At 40.7% G+C, this 23,090-nt stretch overlaps 1 protein-coding gene across 4 annotated transcripts in view; it reads right to left on the reverse strand.

Moving 5' to 3' along the window:
• Positions 1–23,090, reverse strand: part of LOC133631042 (protein EFR3 homolog A-like) — a 72,225-nt gene that overhangs the window by 32,878 nt on the left and 16,257 nt on the right. For all 4 annotated transcript variants that reach the window (XM_062023041.1, XM_062023040.1, XM_062023039.1 and 1 more), the window contains exons 2-4: positions 7,458–7,534; positions 1,796–1,923; positions 982–1,132 (exon numbers count right to left, since the gene is read on the reverse strand). In XM_062023041.1, the coding sequence (XP_061879025.1) occupies positions 982–1,132; positions 1,796–1,923; positions 7,458–7,534 (356 nt within the window). The remainder of the gene's footprint in view (positions 1–981; positions 1,133–1,795; positions 1,924–7,457; positions 7,535–23,090) is intronic.

The following is a 23,090-nucleotide window of genomic DNA, read 5'->3' on the forward strand; positions in this document are numbered from 1 at the left end:
AGTGTGTTCTTCAGTGAGCATTGGACCTTTGTTAGAGTATGAAGAAAACAACACAACATTGTCTCCACTCCGGGACCATTACAGAGGAAGAAAAGATGACATGGGAGTCAGGTGACTAACAAATGACGTCGCTTCCAGACATTTCACCTTTATTGAACCTTAATCATGTATTTGCTTTAGCCGGACACGTCTGCATTTGATTCTGGAGCAAAACTTATGACAGCAGTGACAAAAATGATATCATCAATAACACATCAAGGAGACAAGTAATTGCATTGTGCATCTCTGCCTTCCTACTGTAATTAGCTGCTTTGAAGCATTCGTTTTGTGACCCGACACAACCAACACAGTTGAACGGTCTCCCGTCCCATGGTACCCCTCCCCCTGCATGACGCATAAACAAGCCCACACATTAAACGTTGCCGGTGCCACAAGGAAAAATTTAATTAACCCATCGCTGACCCGAAGGTGCTGTGCAGACAAGCAGCAACCTGCCTTAAACCTCAGCTACCTGCTACTCTCTCAGCATAGAAATACCACTTATAAATCAAAATACCACTCATAAATAAAAACGTCACTCATAAATAATGCCCTTCACTTCCTGCTGAAATGAAGCAACACAGCTGGAGCAGACAAAAAAATGAATAGATACATTTTGCACTAACCTTGAAAACGGGGGGACGGTGAAACGGGGCTGACATTCGCTAGCGGCTTTCACAGGATAATAATAATTAGCCGTGTGTTTGTGATAAAAGCCATTTGCAATGGCAGTCTAACGTTAAATTAGGTGCTTAAGCGCGAACATGCACCTCCGGGCAGCAGCACTGTCTCCTCGCCTCTTTTATCTCGAAAAAATCCCTACATAAAACACCTAAAAGCAATTTCACATTTGACTAGTGACATGCAGCTCAGGAATGAGGCTGAAAAGGGGGGTTCTAATTAAACTTGGCACCAGGAGAACGTAAGTCATGTGGTGCTTACCGAGTTGGTCCCCAGGACCTGCAGTTTCGGCTCTCTGGACTCCAGCAGTTTGGCCACCATGTGCAGGAAACTCTCCACAAAGGGCTTGATGCTCTGAGAGTGACAGGCCATCAGAAGCTGGTCCAGAGCCTCCATGGCGATTACCACGTTCCTGAGGACAGTCACTCTTGTTTTAGCATGAAATGTTGGAAGAAACAGCCTTTATCCCATTTATCACTTCCTGGTTGCACTGCTTATGATCGTTTGTCAGACAGCAATTATTCTATACAAGTTTAAATTGACAAATGTTGCTTCTCAATGGGAAAATACGCCAATGTCTATTTTATTCATGTTAGCATTCAGTTAACCAGCCATTAGCACACCAGCTTGCTTATCTAGTAAATAAGCAGCGACACAGGTCCCTGAGTTTATTGAAATGCTGTTATCCTTACGGTTTTGCAATCTCTTTCATTTTAAAAATTATAATACTAAACCTCAGGGTTTCACCGCCGTTCATCATTAATACTGTTAATCGTTACATCCTTAATCAGAGCGTTCTTGATAACAATTTTCCACATTCCAAAAATTTGCACTTTTCCATACCACAAATCCCTTTTGAGCTTAATAATTCAAACTACTTAATGTTTCCAGTGAAATTAATATTAGAATCCCACATTTTTCAAACCATTCTAGCTTCAAAACATATCATCTAACAATGATAACAGAAGTCGGTTGGAGACTGGATATAAAGGCTGCGCCTACTGTTGATTGGGTTTATTAGCAGTCCTATGGTGACAGCCAGCGTTAAGTTTAAAGAAGAATTCCCATCACTCACCAGTAGCGATGGCGCACCACATCCCTGCTCAGCCGCTCAGCCAGGTATGCTCCGATCCGGTCCAATTTCTCCGGTGCAGACACAGCGTAGAAGGTCAGCTTCTCCATGTCCGACTTGCTCAGACCATCCTGAAAAAACAAAACGACAAAATCAGGTGATATGAAAAAGAAAGCGTTTATATGCTTCAACTTCATCACGCTAACAATGCTACAAGCTAACGTGCATCAATGAAAAAGGGTCAGCCGAAATGAAATGAAAGTAAACACTTCCCCAGCAGGTCGTTTGTGAGGACTAGAAGGAGGGAGTTTATTTCAGACACAATCTCCCCAGAGTCTTTTCTTGTCCTCAGGTTTTCCACAAGTGATAATTAATTTGACGAGGCGGCGACTGATTTAAGCGTTTCCATTTCCCACTGCACCTGTTTGATTACGCCAAAGGCCTCAGACAGCATGTGGGCGGAGAACAGCAAAGTAATAATAAAGACAAATCTCTCCCTGGTGAGTAGAACTGTGTTTTAACAGGGTCACATGATTAAATGCTACTGCTTAAAGCTTTAACCACGTCTGAACAGCTGACTTTTATTAGTAGATTGCACAGTACAATACATATTCCGTACAATTGACCATTAAATGGTAACACACAAATAAGTTTTTCAACATGTTTAAGTCGGGGTCCACGTTAATCAATTCATGGTAGCTGACGATGTTTGCTCTCGTCTTTAAGTCGCATCCTTTAGTTTGACTTTCAAAAGAACTCAGTCGCAGTCTGGGCATCTTGATCAATTTTCCACATCAATTTGATTTCTACTAATAAGGTTATAAATGTATAAGTCATGATTCGATTCAATTTGATTGGCTCTACACGTAATTATAAAAATGTCTTAAACCTGCTACAAAATACAAACGTGATTAGTTTTTTTTTCTTCACCACAAAACATTGGACAATTACATTTTTCCCCAGTCTCAAAAGTACAATAACAAAGGAATTGCAATTTAAAGTGTAATTATATTGCAAATGGTATCAAGGTATAGTTTGGTATTATATGTATGCTATTCTTCTGGGACTCTTATTTTGTTAGTGTGGTCAGACATATGTAACGCACACCACATTTATTGTACAGTCCGGAAGTGTGCATGGTTTCGCTAGCGCACTTGACACTGCTACGTGTGGGAGATGAAGATGTAAACAAAGGCACCACCGAAGTACTGCTGCACTCTCAGTTACAAATATAATTGATAATTACAACAGTGTCAGTCAGATGTTCATGTTACAAAATCATAATGTTGTATGTTGTTCATTTCAAACTCGAGAACAAGGCAAGTATGGCCATAAATCTTTGCTAACAAAGTTGCAATGGCTTCTCTTACTGTTTGTATATTCATGGCCCGCGGATGTTAGTATATAATGTTAGTAAGTCCGTTATTTTATTATTTTTTTACCCCGACTGACTTTTGTTGGCAGCTAATGTTAGCATAGTCAATCAGCATGACACTGTTGGGCAGGATAATCAATATTACTAAATATTTAACGATATCAATTCATAATCGATCACATCAATAGTTTTACCCAGCCGCCGATTCTTACTTGTGACATGAAAAAAACCACAGAAAAAAGCAACAGAGAAAGTACATTTGTCATATGTACACACACACACACGGCACATATACATATACATTAGAGATGCGCGGTTTGCGGACACAACCGCGGAGTCCGCGGATAATCCGCGGGTCGGGCGGTTGACATGACGAAAAAAATATATTTTAAATAGATTCGGGCGGGTGGCGGTTGAACTAATTCGGAAATATATATACATAGTTAAATGTATAAAGAGAATCCTATGTGTCCCAGCAACAAGTGCCGCAAGTGAGCGCTCCTTCAGCGCACCAGGGCGCATTTTAGAGGCCAGGCGCTCTCGCCTGAATCCTGGCACTGTAGATGCCATTTTATTCCTGCATAGTGCTAACAAAAAAAAAAGTAAGTAGACATACGGTTGGATATGTTAAACAAATTAGTCTACGTTACCTAGGCTATACCAAATAAGCCCATGTCTAACCTATATTGAGTTCGGTCAGCTGAATAATTTTGATGGTTACGTGTTGTTTGGGCGCACTACAATGCAAAGGAATTAAGGCAATTGCGTTGTTTATTGTGTTTTTTTTCTATTCGAGATATACTACTGTGTGTTAATTATTTGGCCTCGCTTTCAAGTGAAGCGCATCTCCGATTGGCTACAATGTAAGGCTATTTAGCCTGCTTTGTTTGTCGCGACCGTCTATTTTCATTATAATTCAATTATTATTATTTATTTAATTTATTTTTGTTTAAATAGGGATGACATACATATGTTATGGTATAATTTAAGTTTGTGCGCGTGATTGACAGTTTAAGGCTCATGAGGCACATTTTTTATTTATTTTTTTATTTCAACTTAAAAACGTATGAGCCTATGCCTATGCCTACAACATAGGCTATGTGTTTATCTTTATTTTCCTGCCTGTCGTTGACAATGGAGATTGTCTGATATTTTGTCATGGCTGCAGATCAATCAATAAAGGTTCATCTTTGTCACAAAATTGTTCACTGTTTCACTGTGCACCCCACCCTCGTCCCTATTTGAGCATTTTAACGTTAATATTCATTGAAATAAATTCAGAAAATTTTTTTTACCTAACGAAAATATAGGCCTAGTCTTTCTAAAACATTTTTTTAATTTCTTAAAAGCATCGTTCTGCTTGCTGCAACTGCGCACACAAAGTGTGAGGAACGCACTCCTGATCTGAGGGCATTGGCAACAATAGTCAACACTTTCTTAATGGAAATGACAATAATATTATAATATTGATAAATAATATTATCACGCATTAATATCTCTTAGCCACTAATGCGTGGCCAATTATATTAATGCGTGGCACGTATTGAATGTCTCTGCTGCATTGGATCAGTCTCCTTTCTTTAACCTCACCAATGCCTTGCATCGTCTATATTAGATATATAACAACGGGCCGGTGGCGGGTGGGTGTGGTTTTGATAAAATGTTGGTTTGGGAGGATGGCGGGTGGATGACGACTTTTGTGATGCGGTTGCGGATGAAATAATTGCCTATCCGCGCATCTCTAATATACATGTATATATATGTATACCGTATTTCCTTGTTTTGGCGCAGGGAATATAGTATTCGCACGTCTAGAATTACTGCCGGGTCAAACTCGTTTCTCAAAATAATTAACGCATGCTTGGCCTTATCGCCGGTTTATTATTGAAGCTGGATCAAATTCGTTTCGCAAAATATTAATTTTATTATCGCATGTCTATAATTTTCGCCGGGTCAAACTCGTTTCGCAAAATATTTAGCATATGGCTAGAACTTCCACCGGGTCAAATTCGTTACGTCACGAGTGACGCATCTGTCCTCCTTTTCAAAATGGAGGAAGCTGATTTCAGTAGTTTACTATCGCACAAAGGAAAAAAGATAAAGAGCTTTTCAGTAGGATTTAAGGTTCAAGCTATTGAATACCGGTACAGTATGCTAAAGAGAACAGTAAGCAGCTATGTTTTATTAATATACCGTAGCTGCGTGTGTGAAATACTGTATAAGTCATTAAATCACTCCCGCCTCCTGGTGGTAGAGGGCGCTGCCGCGCTAGTGATCCTTCTTGCGACTTCCTGTACTGCAGAAGAAGTGAACACACGCAGCAAGAGATTTATTTTTTCCCTCTGCCTGAACTTCTAACTTGGAGGATCACATACAGGTATCTAAAATAAAACAGTTTTCTAAACTGGACTTTCAATCGAAGCAGGAGGTAATAATTAAAGGAATATCTCCATCGAAACAGAGACTTTTAAAACTGAAGAAAGAAAATAAGGAAGACTTCTATAAACAAGTTATCGATGCTTTTGGTCAGAAGGAGCTGCAAATGGACTCCATTTATAAGTACAGGTAAGACCATAATAACGTTTTTGTTAATTAAATGTGCTTTTCATGATGGTATGCTTACATCACACTCAAAGCGCACGCCTAAATTTTATGGATTCCTTTTGGTAAACGCCGGAGTGAGAAGAGGTTTTAAAATAATTACCGCATGCACGGCCATCCCGCCGGTTTCCGGTAAACGCAGGTGTGACAGGAGGTTTTAAATTAATTAACGCCCCTGCGGCTATTCAAGGAAATACGGTATGTGTGTTATGGTGGGAAAAATGACCACAATAACACACTAACATACACATTAACACCAGCAGGTACTTACAGTGTGAATGGCTATACATAGTTTATTATTTGCGCACTATTGACTTAAGAGTGTCTGCCCTGAGATCAGTGGGTTGTGAGTTCAAACCCCAGCCGAGTCATACCAAAGACTATAAAAATGGGACCCATTACCTCCCTGCTTGGCACTCAGCATCAAGGGTTGGAATTGGGGGTTAAATCCCCAAAAATGATTCCCGGGCGCGGCACCGCTGCTGCTCACTGCTCCCCTCACATCCCAGGGGTTGACCAAGGGGATGGGTCAAATGCAGAGGACAAATTTCACCACACCTAGTGTGTGTGTGACAATCATTGGTACTTTAACTTTAACTTAATGCAACAAAAATTTGGCCGGAAAAAGACCGAAACAGTGCGCCCAAAACAGATGTTGTGATGATGTAAGCTATATGTACACGCGGCTTTTAATGACAGAAAGGCTCCCAGCAACGCCAAAGGTGATATCCCCATAGTAAAACACCGAACAAAGTTGGAAAAAGAACATAACTTCTTTGGTGGAGGTAAGAAAGTCTAGTCTGCGTTCTGCCAAGCAATACTCTCATTTCGAGTGTTTCCAAGGCAACACAGAGCCAGCCAGTCACGTGGCACAAGCACGGAGGTTATCACCCAAAAAAAACGTTCAACGTGGGGAATATGAGGATACTAAAAAACTACTAGATAGATCCTCAATCCATACATTCATTTTTCCACCGTTTGTTTCTCTGGTCGCGAGCGGGCTGGAGCTTATTCAGCTGCACTCGGGCGGAAGGCACACCCTGGACAAATCGCCTCCTCATAAACTGTCATCTAGAAATGATATCTGAAACCAGCGAAACATCAGTTAGTTAAGTATTTACATAATTAAAAGTTAAATCAACTGTGAGTTGTTGTTTTTTAATATTTGCTTTAAACAGTGGATGTCCCTGCACAAATCTTTGCACTTAAAAATACATTATAGAGTATTATGGGAAACACTGCACTGAGACACACAGATGCAGTGCACATGCATGTGTGCACCCCAAATGTAATTGTTGAAGAGCTATGAACGTGCGTGAGTTGATGACCCCACCTTGGCATCTCAACGTTGTAAATGGGACGGCGTGGCGAAGTTGATAGAGTGGATGTGCCAGCAATCGGAGTGTTGCTGGTTACTGGGGTTCAATTCCCACCTTCTACCTTCCTAGTCACGTCCGTTGTGTCCTTGGGCAAGACACTTCACCCTTTGCCTCTGATGGCTGCTGGTTAGCGCCTTGCATGGCAGCTCCCGCCATCAGTGTGTGAATGTGTGTGTGAATGGGTAAATGTGGAAATACTGTCAAAGCGCTTTGAGTACCTTGAAGGTAGAAAAGCGCTATACAAGTATAACCCATTTATCATTTATTTATTAAATGTAGACGAAACACTGAAGACTTCTGCAACACTTACTTTGGGGTCTTCGGGAAATATGTTGTCCACCAGACGTTTGTAGCGTGGCCTTAGCGGCCCACAGCAGCCGCACACTCCTGAAAGAGAAATACAAATTTCATTAAGTACTTCAGTATCATCCATGGAAAGTCGACACAAACAATTGAGCCTCTAACCTTGTGAATGTCGTCTCTAAAACTTCTCAGAAAGCTATCACGTATGGTGAGACTGTTTTTCCTTGGCTTTTTGCGTCTTCCCATATTGTTATACACTTCCACAAGAAGTTAGAGATTTAAGAGGTACCACATTGACTGCAGTAAGACCTCTCTTTGGACAGCTGTGACTATTATGGAATGTTGAGCATTGCGCCTATGAAACACACCGGCTGCTGCTCTCTGCAGCGTGACTTCTCGTCTACGTAAAGCCATCATCCATCATTATTGCCTCCAGTCACCACCTCAAAGGTGAATTCGTGTTAAAGGAGCAGAGGAGGCTCACACTGACCTTGTTGGTCGTCACCTGAGTGTCCCTGAGCCACGAGAACAGACTTTAATTAGCTGCACCAGGCGGCAACTCCAACCGCTCCACGACGCCGTTGTTCAAACATTTATTATCATAGCAATTAGCTGTGACCACTAATAGTTGATGTTAATGTTGGTTAAACCTTTTCTAAAATTTACTGGACATACTGTATTGTACTGATTTTCATCTCTGAGTTGCATTTTAATGAAAAACAACCTTTTTTTTCTTCCCACAAATTATTGCTATACTTTCACGTTCAATTCTTGTACAATGGTATTTCTGTTTTGGACGCCCCATAACAAAAATGCACACATTTTTACAACCATCTTCATCTACGCATTCCGTCTTTATTATCATTTGGCCAAGAATTGCATGCAACAAACTTGATACTTTTGTACGCACATCATTCGGAGGAATCGAGTGCCCAACCAAAGAACTGCACGCGTTGGTGACTTAGACTCTATGAAAAATAAAAAATGGTAGTTTTAATGTTGCAGGGTTTCCCACACATTCATTTATTTGTGGCGGCCCGCCATGAAAGAATTACGTCCGCCACAAATAAAAAAAATAAAATAAAATAAAATAAAAACTTTTTTTTTTTTTGTTTTTTGTCCTCTCCAGCTTCTCAGGCAAATCATATAGTTGATGTAGATGCCCATATTGGCTGTTCAGATTTACTTTACAAAAAAGAAGTGTAGGATACTTCTCTTGTTGCCTTATTTGTATTTGACTTTATTAAATGTATTTATATTAGAAACACAACATGTGTATATAACAAAGGGTGCAAAGTCTGCAGGCAGTAGGAAACACATGGTTAAGTGTAGGGAGTAAAACTGATGGCAGTCTAAAGTTCAAGATTTTTGGAGCTCTTTGTTCAGTGGATCTGATGTTTAATGAAGCTCTGTGTCTATCTACCACCACTACTGTTTTCTGTTTATTTGTTACTGACTGTGGCAGGACACGTCTGCCTCTGTTTCACTTTATGTTGCTGGTAAATAATATGGTTGTAGTAGTAGGCTAAAGTTAAATTATTTAGTATGCACTAATTAAAGGGGCAGAGCTTTGAGACATTTTAGCTTTTATATTTTATAAGATATATTTTTTGTAAGAACCACAATTAATAAATATATTTCAGTGAATAACTTATTGTTAAAATCTGTATATAAATATGTACATAAAGTGTTGTAATTATATTGTAAAATGGATGGATGGATGGATGGACGTTTAAAACAAAACTGTTATTATTAATTAGTAAGTATACATTTTTTGAGCCTTTTTAGAGAAAATCAAATCATTGTAGTAAATTATGCAAATTACTCGATGATGTCATGGTGACCACACCCATAGCCACGCCCCCACCGCCACAGGTATCTTGGCAGTTTATGGGAAACACTGTGTTGGTACCGTATTTTGGGAGTATAAGGTGCACTTAAAAGCCTTTAATTTTTTAAAAATCGACAGTGCGCCTTAAAACCCGCAGCGCCTTGTGTATGATTTATTTCTGGTTTTGCGGCCCTCAAACCAATCTTATATGGTATATGGTGGAATGATAGGTGTGACCATGTATAAAGAGAGTATGGCCAACGGAACAACAGACTGCGACCAAGGATGTGTGCGGCTGAGCCCAAATGCTGTTGTTTTGCATCAGTTTTTCTGATAAAATTAATCAAAAAAATTAGTCCATATAGAGTTCTAAACAGACTCCAGCTCATAAACTTACAATAAAACATGCTTTTATTTCGTAAATGTATAATTTTGCGGCCGTATTTGACGCAATCTACTGCTACACTGCTGCAGTGTTAGTGACCAGGAGGCATTCCAACACACACATACAATAAACGCAAAACAATACACAGAACAACCAAAAAAATTACCCTAATTTTACCAAAATCTACAAATATCATTGAAGCAACAATCACAAATTAATTTTGACTTTTGTGTGAAATATATCAACTGTGGTGGATGCCTCCAATGTATTTGTAATCACTGTAAGTATCACTCATTATGTATTTTTCTAACTGATCTTTCTTTTTTGTAACACGCTAAATGAATAAGTGTAATTTTGTAGTTATTTCTCCATATTTCTGCACAATAACTCAGATATGGTAACACTGGCAAGCAGTAGAGAATACAGAGTGATATTTGGTACAGAACATATTTTGCTTTATTCATTATTGACATATTTCTTGCCACTTTATGTTGTATATTTTTATGAGTTTTCTAGTTCATTTTCTCATCTATTATCACACCCAAAATTTGGTTTCTTTTACTCTTTAAATGTCCCTCTATTTTTTTTTTTTTACTTTCTCTTCTGTTACTGAATTGCATTATTTTAGTTTTACTGAGATTCAAAGAGTCTGTTTTTGTCAAACCTTCTCCTAAATGTGTTCCTTTCTGCTGGTATTATTTGTAGTAGCTTCTGTGTGTTCTCTCCTGAACAAAACGCAGAGGTTGCGTTTATCTGGCATAAGACGCTGTAATTGGTGGCTCTCTGGTGTTGTTTGCAGACCTTTACTTCCCATACTTGTCTTGTTTCCAGGTTGTTGGGATAGCGATGAAAAAGCTTTCCACAATTCTCGCGGGTGGAGCAGCCCCATGCTGTGTAAACGGGGCAATTATAGTCGTCGATAAACTAACAGAGAAGCGCCATAAACAGAGCATCAGCTCAAAGTTGGTAGCAAACATTGCGCCCTGTAGTCACGTGAGTGCCTTTTGAACCAATCATTGAGGAGATTGCCTGAAACCGAGTTGGCCATACTATCTTTATACACGATTCTGAGAGAAACGTTTGAACTTCAGATTAAATGAAGCCTTTTCAATAAATGACTCCAGCAAGCACCAGTAAGACTAAAACTTTGATGTTTCATTGAGCTTACAGAACATCACACACTGCGCTCAAAAATGTTTCTGAATGTTTTAGTACGACTTTGGTAAGCTACGAAGCCGCACTGCTTGATGGATTGTCGGAGCATTGCAGCTACCGTAGTCAGCTGTGCTTCAATTTATGGGTATTATTATGGTGTGCGTATAAGGACCCCAAAAAATGCCACCAATTAGGTAGGGGACATTACCTGGCATTTTGTTTCAACTTATTATGCAAAATCAACTTTCCTTAATTATTGGGAAATGCTGTTGTGTAACTATCTGGGCTCTCCAAAAGTCCCGAAAATGTGAGTCCGCCATTGTAGCCCGCTGTGTAATCAATAAAAGCTCCTTCTTCTTCTTGATTCTGTTGTTGTGGGGCATTCATCCTCCGCTGTTGCCATTTCTAATAAAAAGTAGCATATAGTTCTAACTAGGGTTGTGCCGATACGAATAGTTAGGTACCGGTACCAAAATGTACTTTGATACTTTTTAAAATAAAGGGGATCACAAAAAAAATTCATTGTTGGCTATATTTTTAAAAAACGAAACAACTTATGATACATTAAACACGTTTCTTATTGCAGTCAAAGAACAATTTTGCCATTAAATAGGATAGTGAACATACTAGACAACTCCATTTTAGTCGTAAGTAAGCAAACAAAGGCTCTTAGTTTGGCTGCTGATTGTGTCATTTCCCATTTTACTGTCAAAATTACGAGGGAGCACTTTGCTGTGTTCAACTCTGAGTTAGGGCTGCATGATTAAGGCCAAAATATAATCACAATTATTTTTTATCAATACCGAAAACATGCTTAGTAAATTATGTTAGGTAAAAGTGTTGGGAGGTGGGGGTTTATGATGGTGCGCTCTTATCACGACGTCACTTGAGGACCGGTACTATCCTCTCTCTCTGGCCAGGAGCAAGCGCACTGTCACAAAGACAGGATGTGGAATTAAATTATGGAATGGATTAAGCAAAGAAATCAAACAATGTACTAATATGATCCACTTCAAGAAACTCTTCAAACTTAAAGTGTTTACAAAGTACAAAGAAGAATAACCATGATAAACATTCTGAATTTATTTCATCCATCCATTAATTTTCTACATAATCTTACTCATCGCAACCTATGAAATATAACTTACTTCACCAATTATTATTTATTTATTTTTATTCTTATTACTTATGGAGTATATTGTGAATAAATTGAGAGCAGGAAGTGAACAAAAGTTTTAGCAACTGCTATGTAAAGGAAACAGGGTAGGATTAAAAAAGCTCTGCTTCTTTCTACTCCTTTTCGAACATGTTGAATAGAGAAACTGGAAATTGTGATGTATCGTGTTGTATGCATGCATGTTCCAAATAAACTTAAACTAAAAAAAAAAAAGACAATGTCAGTGTTGTGACTTGGAGAATCTAACGTTTTGAGTGGCGTGTAGTCAGATGTACACCACAACGCGAGACACGCGAGACCCAAGCACGCACACAAGAGACACTCACCAAGCTTTAGGCTGTTGTCATGGCGTCACGTGGAGTTCGGTCAAAAAGACGCTACATGTTCAGATGACACCATATAAGTGCGCATTGGCGCGCTTTGTGGAGGTCACATGACCAGTGGACCAGACCAAGTGGTCTTAAGGTGGACTTATTATTTATTCCTGGAGTTGCTAAATATTAAGTTTAATTTGATGATGTAATGGATATATACAAATATATCGGATCATGTTTAGCATGAACTATGGACTATTTAAGGAAGACTGTTCATTCAGTCGGGGTGGGAGTAGGTAAGCAGGTTGGTTGTGGAGAGTTGGAATATAGTACAAACAGTGATTGGGGATTGTTCATTCCTGCATTTTATAAATACTTAATTTTTTTGTATTTACTGTTAATTTTCACCAATTTTTGCACTGTATATATTGTTGCACCCTGTGCACTGGTGACCTTGAGTTGGTCCAATAAACATCCCCAACTCGAAATCTGCGACTGAGCCATCATTGGTTGCATGGTTATATAGTTTTTTTTGAGCGAACCCACAACAGGGTTGAACAAGACGTCATGTACAGTAATTTGTAATTAAAAAGTTGAATAAACTGGCTTAATAAATGCTATCCATATATCAGGGATGCCAGTAAAAAAAATAAAATTGAGGAATTCAAAAATATCAGCAGGGGGCCAAGGGGGCTCTTTAAGGGTTTTTTTGAGATCTTACCATTTTTACGATGCTTTGGAAAGCATTTCCTAGAACTTCTGTAAAAATGCAAGAAAACGTACCATTGGTTGTCTCTTTGATGCTATAAACGCAGTCACGGGGAAAACATGTAGACTCCACACAGAAAGACCCTGAGACCGGGGATCGAACCCAGGACCTTCGTATTGTGAGGCACATGCACTAACTCCTGTTCCACCGTGCTGCCCTGAATACATGAGATATGATGGCTATATTTGATAACAAATATTGTAATTTTAAAAACTCAAATATTTTGTTGAACTAGTGAGTTGCTTAGTAAAGGCATGGATGTAAGATTGCATTTATGGTGCATCCATCTTCTTCCGCTTATCTGAAGTTAGGTCGCGGGGGCATCAGCCTAAGCAGAGAAGCCCAGTACTTTAAGGGCGGTGGAGATATGAAGAAGGCAGAATGACTGTGCGCAAGTCAGCCGTAAAGCCAACAGGAAGGAGTGCGACCCAGACTCACGAGAACAACTCGGTTTTTGTTGCACATTTTAGAACACGTTACCAACGAAAATTGAGATAGCACTGTAGTGATTGTTTGGGTATTGATTCGGTATCAAGTACATAAAGGACTAGTATTGCTTATACGGATACGAATACTTTTGACCAGTAATGTCATGACCATTGAATCATTTTTAAATTTGTATGTAGTTATTTGATTATGACAACACAGGATAAATAATGTATGCAAAACATGTTTTTATAACTAAATACAACAATTTAAAACAATGTGATATTAGATCAATTCAAAAAATAATTCCCCTATTTCGTTTTACTACATCATGTTAAGAAAAAAAAGTCACTATAACAAAACAAATAAGCATCAATGAAACAAAAATATAAATTTTAAAATGTAAACAAAAACAAAATAATTTTTTGATTACAGGCAGATATTTGTGAAAAATAACATCAGCAGTCAGCATAAAGTAGCAGGGAGAGGAGGGATTAGGCGTGCCTGAGTGAGCAAGAGAAAGATGCGCTGTTTGCACTAATAGACAAGAAGAGATGCTGTGGTCGCATAAACTGTCAGGAAAATTGAGAAAATCTGCAAAACTGCAACAAAAGTATCGATCCAATCACACAAGTATCGATCCAGTACTAATACCCACATTGGCATAGGTACTATCAAGCTCGATATGTCCAGCCCTACTGTGATGACAAACCCTAATGAATAGCGTCCTGAAAACCAGCATCCTCTGCAGTAGACAAAATAGCCCCGTTATGCACAACACAAATGTTCACGGCAGAGGATGCTGGATCTCAGGTGGATGTAGAATAATTTTCTTCACTGATGATTGTACAAGCTGACCGCATCAAAGAAGCACACATGGCATGGCTCGGTTGGTAGAGCGGCCATGCCAGCAACTTGAGGGTTCCAGGTTTGATACCCGCTTCCGCCATCCTTTGTCACCGCCATTGTGTCCTTGGGCAAGATACTGTACCCACCTGCTCCCAGTGCCGATATTACTGGTTTAAATGTAACTTAGATAATGGGTTTCACTATGTAAAGCGCATTGAGTCACCAGAGAAAAGCGCTATATAAATATAATTCACTTCACCTGTCAGCCTAGAAACTGGGATAAAAGAAATTCCTCATGAAAATAGAACCATTAGAACCAATCTTGGACCTACCAGAGCTCAGCAGTGCTCGCCTGTTCAGCGTTGAGCTGTAAGTGAAGGTCTCGTCCCCCTCAGTGCGAGGAACCTGTCTATACGCCCTCAGGACGCCGAAAGACGACATGGCTACTAAAGACGCTTCCTCTCTGCTTCAGCAGGTCCAACTAAGTCAGGAACAACCACATGCTTGCAGGTTCTTCACAAACATCACCTGCGGCAGCTCCTGGGTTAACTTTCATGCTTTCCTTCAGAACCCAACGCCGCAAGGCCGCAATGTGAGCTGCCCTCACAAGCTCAAATTACAACGAGACAGGAGTAGGTAAGTGGACACCTGCTGTCACTGTGTAGCAACCACAATGGGTTCTACTCGTTGCTGAGCTTCAAGCAAAGGGGACTGATTGGAGTCCCCAAGACGAGCAGGACAAACACTATGGATTAATAGGATAAAAGATGGACCGACTGGTTGCTATGGAGATGCTCTGACACACAAGAAGGGAAGACAAAACCAATTAAAGTGATGGAGAGTTTTTGTCAGTGACACACTAGCTGATGTCTTCTGAGAACGCACGTACACAAACACACGCACTCTCTCTCAGGTGCATCAACGACTATATAGCTGCCTCTGATTTGGCTCATTGGCATGCGTCACCATATCCTGCTTTTCAACTTTAAAGGGTACAAAAAGCATCCCCTCTCACCAAGAGATGGACATACAGACAGATGTAGCTGATGGAGAAACATCAAGGCGGGTAATTATGCACCTTGAGGTTGATGTTCCAGTAGAATTAAGATCGAAAGATGCAGGCTGACGGTAAAACGAGGTCTCATTTAAATATTCATAGTACAAAGACAAAACAGCCAGGAAGTGCAGAGGTTCATGTTTCCTGGAGGGATGGGGCAGAGGAGGAAGATGACAAAGAACGTCACAAGAAATCTGAGATACCTGGAAACACTACAGATGTTTCATTCTTATTTCAGTCCGTAGGTGTAAACCTTCATTCTCTTTCAATGATTCCTCTTCTTAATCCTCTCCTTCACGAAAGTTCTAAGATACCTGGTCCTCATGATAAGACAACACCAATCCAATGAGAACAACCAATGAAGCCACGCCTCCTCAACGGGCTGTGTCAGTCTGATGGCAAGCTACAGGTAGTCACATCATCTATCGAAGCAACAGCACAAAAACTATTAAAAAAAATTCTACCAATTGAAGGCGTGAAGAGGAATAGGAAGATGTCATCAAAATTAAGGAGGCAGGAGAGGAAGAATGAAGGTTATAAAAGGAGACCTCGGAGGAGAAAGGATGGAAAGAAAAGAAGCTTGTTGGGCATCAAGGTGACAAATGAGTTCATCTTTGCCTCCAGAAGGTTACTGAGCTCATCAGTCCTCCTAATGACCAACACCAAACTATTTCAGCCAATTGTAACACTTACAGTGCTATCTTGTACCTTTTTGGATAGTTAAGCCAAATCAGAAGGATGCTTGGTTCCTCTGAGCCAAAGGGGCGCAACAACAATGGACGCGTACACAGGATTTTAAGTGTTATTTGCATTTAATTGCAAATGTTATAAACTTGCAACTGTCCACATTAAAATAACCTATATACATATAAACAATATATAAAATAAGTCAGTCTGCTTTTTTTTGGAGTCCTAATGTCTTTTGTCTTACGTGACCAATCGGGTCACGTTTACCAGGTTCGGGTCAGCTCGCCATCCAACTCCAGGGAAAGTCTCAAAAGTGTGGGATCCAGTCCAGGGAAGGGATCCAAATCCAGCCAAAGAAGAATAGTCAAACAAAAAAAAAACTGACCTGAAAGTCATACTAGCCACGGCCAGACGGGGAGGGCTAGTGCTGGGCGATATGACGATACATATTGTGGGCACGATATAAAAATATCTATCGTGCCATTTCTATTTTTATCGTTTCAAGCGATAGGCTGTATTTTATCCATAGGGCTTGTGCCATCAGATTATTCATAGTAACAACAACAATAATTGCACATTCAGTAAGTGTATTTGGTGTCAAACGGGAGAGAAAACAATATATTTTTTTACAAAGAAAAGGATGCGTTGATATGTAGGCTCGCATTTCTCTTTCCATTTTGCGACATGACGCCGCTTTACGTGCCCTCTTTGTGTCCAGCGTCCCCCGCCGTTGAGGGTTACCTGGGTTACACACATGAGGCAGAGACGGAGTCCCAGGACGAACTCCTACCCAAACGAGGGGGTAGCTCGTCAGTCTGGCTTTATTTTGGGTTCAAAGCGACGGATTCAGAGCAGAAAACGGTCATATGCAAAGTATGCAAGAAAAGTGTTCCGTTGCCCAACGCTAACACAACCAATCTATTCTACCACCTCAGAAAACACCACGAGAAGGAGTACACTGAGACCCAAAAGGCAAAGTCACACCAATCAATGCTACCAGCGCTAAAACCAATCAACCAAAAATTCAAGACACTCTGGTACGAAACAAACCCTACAAGAAAACGTCCCGCGTTTACAGACAAATAACAGACGCCATCGCACGCCTCATTGTTAAAGGTAGGGTCCCGTACACTTGATAAACCGAAAGTATTTGTTTAAATTTCATTGTGATCTACTACTGTTCTGACTGCACTAAAGGCTAACGTTAATGATTCCAGAGACGTGCACTTTAAGATTTTTTATTACAATTGTTTACACCTGATACCAAAAGTATTTGTTTATTTTTAGTTATGATCTAACGTTCTGACAGCACTTCAGAGAAACTTGAATACTTGTAAAACTTAAAAAATGTGTTTTAAAAACTTGAAAAATGTGTTTTGTTGCTATTGTTGTTTGCTATACCAAATGTATTTGTTTATTTCACTTGCAAAGTGGTCATGTATGATGTTACATTTTTCATAGAACTGAAAGCTTACCATAGCTATATCGTGGTATATCGTTATCGTGATATAAATTGATCCATATTGTGATATACATTTTTTCCATATCGCCCAGCACTAGGGAGGGCTTTCAATCCTATTAGTCAATACTGAGCATCAATCACGACAGGATTGGATGTTCACTTTGTCACACAGAATCACTTCGGGATTAATATATTACATGTTTTAAAATGTTTTTTATCAATAGTTTTCTTTATATCAAACTAATACAGCACCTATGTATTTTTTTGACAAATGCAGTATTTATTCACTTTAGTATACTATGGTCTCCAATTGCAGTAGTCTAAATATTCACTTCTCCGATGACATTTTACCTCTGGGTTACACAATCAGCTAAGTGCAGCTCAGAGGGAGGAGCTTAGCAGTGAGTTCAGCAGTGATTGGTGGCGGGGGGTAACTGGGGGCGAATCACTATAAAACAGCAGGGTCATAAATTCATCCCGACGGTCACAGGAAGTCACAAAAGCGAGCACCTGACGCACGTTTCATATCATACACAATTACACGATGCCATGGGACAATAAAAAAAACATGCTGCAAGTCGAAAATCCCCCACCCGCCCTTTGGACAGCCCTGCCTATAACTTTGGAGGAACAACAATGATGTCACTGAATGTAGCACATTCACAATCATAGCAAGCATAGGTTACGTTGACATTAGGTTAAAACATGTTAATCGTGTGTGTGTGTGTGTGTGTGTGTGTGTGTGTGTGTGTGTGTGTGTGTGTGTGTGTGTGTGTGTGTGTGTGTGTGTGTGTGTGTGTGTGTGTGTGTGTGTGTGTGTGTGTGTGTGTGTGTGATGTCAGTCAGCTGTTCTAAGTGTATGAGTTTGTTGACAATTGTAATAATGAATCCAAGCTGAGCTTCTACTTTTCACTTCCTCAAAGGGAAGTTTGGACATTCAGCCGTGTGTGTGTGTGTGTGTGTGTGTGTGCGTGTGTGTGTTTGTGTGTCGGTCAGCTGTTCTAAGTGTATGAGTTTGTTGACAATTGTAATAATGAATCCAAGCTAAACTTCTACTTTTCACTTCCTCAAAGGGAAGTTTGGACATTCAGCTGTGTGTGTGTGTGTGTGTGTGTGTGTGTGTGTGTGTGTGTGTGTGTGTGTGTGTGTGTGTGTGTGTGTGTGTGTGTGTGTGTGTGTGTGTGTGTGTGTGTGTGTGTGTGTGTCATGTAGCGCAGCAGTGGGAGTGACTTAACAGTGCATGAAAGACAAGCTCAATGTCCTCCAAAGCTTTAGGCGGCCTGCCAATCAAACATCTGCTGGCCCGCGGCACGACCACGCTCACTCAGACATACACGTCCTTCACGCTCACATTCACCTGTCGGCGTTTACTGGGGGACTACAGGAGTATGTTAGCAATTTAGCTAGCAAAAGAGACATTAGTTCCAGCAACAATCCCCCTTGTGCAGGTCATGAAGGGGAGCGAGCGCCTTGCTATGACTTCATCAAATATTTGCTGCTACTCCCATTGGTGCACACGCCTGTGTGGCATAAGGATGCTCGCCTCTGGTTGGAGAGTGAGGATGAGAGGGCTGGATAGTTTGCACAAAAGCAGCTCAATGGCTAATAAAATGCTAAGTTCTTTAGCAAAACATAAAAAACAAAACTAGCCTCCTACCAGACTCGTTGTTCTCTGAATCCATGTTCCAGGAGAAAAAGGCGGCCTGCCTGCCAGGTGGACATCTAGTTTCTGACTGTGTGTGTCTCTCGTTCCCCACCCCGCACACCCACTCACTGTCTGACCTTGCAGTGTTTCACACTGCTGGTGAAGCTGCGCAGTCCAAACTAAAATGCTCCAAGAACCTCAAAAACTATTAGCCTACCACCACACACACACACACACACAAATGAGTGTTTGTTGTTTTAACAATTCTGATGGAGTGTAATTGTGTAGACAGAGTATGCCAACATTGAAGGACGCACACATTCATGTGCATAGCAAAATGCATGTTTGTGTGTGTGGGGGTGTTTAACATCTGTTATGTGTGCTCAATGGGCACAAACACACACACACACACAAACAAACACACACACACACATGCAGTGTGTGCAGGCTACGTGATGCTAACAAGGTGAGCTGGAATGAAACATGGTGGAGTCAAAGGATGTCTAAATTGGCACACTTCTGTACTTAAACTTATTAAGTAAGAAGTGTACACAAGGTACACAGTATACTGCCGTCTCTCGTTTCTCGCTGTTCATTGGTTTCGGACGTGACCGCAATAAATTTATTTCCGCAAAGTAGGAATTATTATTTAAAAGTCAAATATTTTCATAGCTAGAGCATAAAAACACTTCACTACCTTCTAAATACATTTCCCAACAATATGAGAGCCCTCTAGACATGAAATAACACCTTTGGGTTTCCCCTAGACTGCCAAGATACCTGTGGCGGTGGACGTGTGGTCATAGGTGCAGTTACCATGACGTAATTTTATAATTCGCATAATCTGCTATATATGATTTTCTTTTTAAAAAAAAAACAATTTCACTAATGTTTTTTACAATTGACTCTCCTTAGTTTCATCCTGCTCCTAAATGTGTGTTTTACTTCCTGTGCAAGCACCTTGCGAAACTTTTTTTGTTTTTTGAAATGTGCTATATAAATGAAGTTGAGTGAAATAGATAAAAAGGCAAAACAATGTATAAATACAAAAAACAAATCTGTTCTGCCATATTTTCAATTGTTGCTGCTTGTTGTACAATGTGCTTTGAGAATTTTTCAAGTGTCACTGTAGGACTTTTAATGACTTTTTAAAAAGTAAAAACAACGAGCAACAAATCTAGCATCTTCTTCTGCTGTTGTTATTGAATGTACTCGTGTTTAGATACTCTACTTCTGTACACTAATGCTGCCCGAGGCTGAGCCAATAAGTGGCCGCGATACTGAACTGCGCCCTACGATTTGTTTGGTCTTATCGAGTGGACGATACTCCTGTAACATTTATATTTTTAGTTCATTTAGACATTTATATGTTTGAAAATGCTTCATTTAGGACCAAAAAATTGTAGAATATGCTTTAAAAAAATTTAATTTAATGGTACAGTGGCTGTGCTAGCAACTTGAGGGTTCCTGGTTCGAATTCAGCTTCTGCCATCCTAGTCATGGCAATTTAAAGTACCAATGATTGTCACACACACTAGGTGTGGCAAAATGATTCTCTGCATTTGACCCATCATCCTTGATCACCCCCTGGGAGGTGAGGGGAGCAGTGGGCAGCAGCGGTGGCCGTGCCCGGGAATAATTTTTGGTGATTTAACCCCCAATTCCAACCCTTGATGCTGAGTGCCAAGCAGGGAGGTAATGGGTCCCATTTTTATAGTCTTTGGTATGACTCGGCCGGGGTTTGAACTCACGACCTACCGATCTCAGGGCGGACACTCTAACCACAATTGTGTCTTTTGGCATGACACTTCACTCACCTTGCTCCTAATAGGTCGTGGTTAGCGCCTTGTATGGCAGCTTCCGCCATCAGTGTGTAAATGTGTGTGTGAATGGGTGAATGTGACGTATACTGTGAAGCGCTGTAGGTATCGTGCAGGTATAGTAAAAGCCTCATATACAAACCCCGTTTCCATATGAGTTGGGAAATTGTGTTAGATGTAAATATAAACGGAATACAATGATTTGCAAATCCTTTTCAACCCATATTCAATTGAATGCACTACAAAGACAAGATATTTCATGTTCAAACTCATAAACTTTATTTTTTTTTTGCAAATAATAATTACCTTGGAATTTCATGGCTGCAACAAATGCCAAAGTAGTTGGGAAAGGGTATGTTCACCACTGTGTTACATCACCTTTTCTTTTAACAACACTCAATAAACGATTGAGAACTGAGGAAACTAATTGTTGAAGCTTTGAAAGTGGAATTCTTTCCCATTCTTGTTTTATGTAGAGCTTCAGTCGTTCAACAGTCCGGGGTCTCCGCTGTCGTATTTTACGCTTCATAATGCGCCACACATTTTCGATGGGAGACAGGTCTGGACTGCAGGCGGGCCAGGAAAGTACCCGCACTCTTTTTTTACGAAGCCACGCTGTTGTAACACGTGCTGAATGTGGCTTGGCATTGTCTTGCTGAAATAAGCAGGGGCGTCCATGAAAAAGACGGCGCTTCGATGGCTAGCATATTTTGTTCCAAAACCTGTATGTACCTTTCAGCATTAATGGTGCCTTCACAGATGTATAAGTTACCCATGCCTTGGGCACTAATGCACCCCCATACCATCACAGATGCTGGCTTTTGAACTTTGCGTCAATAACAGTCTGGATGGTTCGCTTCCCCCTTGGTCCGGATGACACGATGTCGAATATTTCCAAAAACAATTTGAAATGTGGACTCGTCAGACCACAGAACACTTTTCCACTTTGCATGAGTCCATCTTAGATGGTCTCGGGCCCAGAGAAGCCGGCGGCATTTCTGGATGTTGTTGATAAATGGCTTTCGCTTTGCATAGTAGAGCTTTAACTTGCACTTACAGATGTAGCGACCAACTGTATTTAGTGACAGTGGTTTTCTGAAGTGTTCCTGAGCCCATGTGGTGATATCCTTTAGAGATTGATGTTGGTTTTTGATACACCCGTCTGATGTATCGAAGGTCACGGTCATTCAATGTTGGTCCCTATGGACTTGTTACCGGTCATCTTAGCGTCAGCTGCGGATTTGGTCCATTCTGTGCTCAAAAGAGGGAAACCGCACCGAAGAGGAAAGCGAGCGGGCGCACTTGTCCGTCTTCGCGGACGGGGATTACGCACGCCTCTACCAGGCATCTTCCTCTCCAACGTCCGCTCACTTGCCAACAAGATGGACGAGCTAGCGTTGCTGATGAGAAGAAACAAGGACTTCTCCTCATCATGTGTGTTGTGTTTCACGGAGACTTGGCTGAGCGCATGTGTCCCGGACAGCGCGCTTCAACTGGAGGGCTTTCATCTCCTCCGCGCGGACCGAGACGCGGCGCTCTCTGGCAAAAAAAGAGGCGGGGGACTATGCTTCTTTATCAACAATAGCTGGTGCACAGACGTGACAGCGATTTTTAAACACTGTTCTTCTTCTCTGGAATATTTATTCATCCACTGTAAGCCCTTTTACTCACCGCGTGAGATTGTTTCATTCATTCTCGTGGCTGTTTACATCCCGCCCGGCGCGGACGTGCGTGATGCTCAGCGCGCGCTCGTAGGACAGATCTTACATGTGGAACGGTCTTTTCCTGACTCTGTTGTTATCGTGCTTGGTGACTTTAACAAGGGAAATTTGAGCCAGGAATTACCAATGTATAGACAGTTTATTAAATGCCCAACCAGAGAGGAGAACACGCTGGATCACTGCTACACTACACTGAGCAAGGCTTTTCATGCAGTCCCGCGCGCTGCTCTTGGACTATCAGATCACGTGATGGTGCACTTAATCCCTTCATACAGACAGAGACTGAAACTGGCTAAACCTGTTATGAGGAACATTAAGTGTTTCACCGCCGAGTCTGTGGAC

The sequence above is a fragment of the Entelurus aequoreus genome, linkage group LG16, assembly GCF_033978785.1.
Source record: "Entelurus aequoreus isolate RoL-2023_Sb linkage group LG16, RoL_Eaeq_v1.1, whole genome shotgun sequence".
Classification (NCBI taxonomy): Eukaryota; Metazoa; Chordata; class Actinopteri; order Syngnathiformes; family Syngnathidae; genus Entelurus; species Entelurus aequoreus.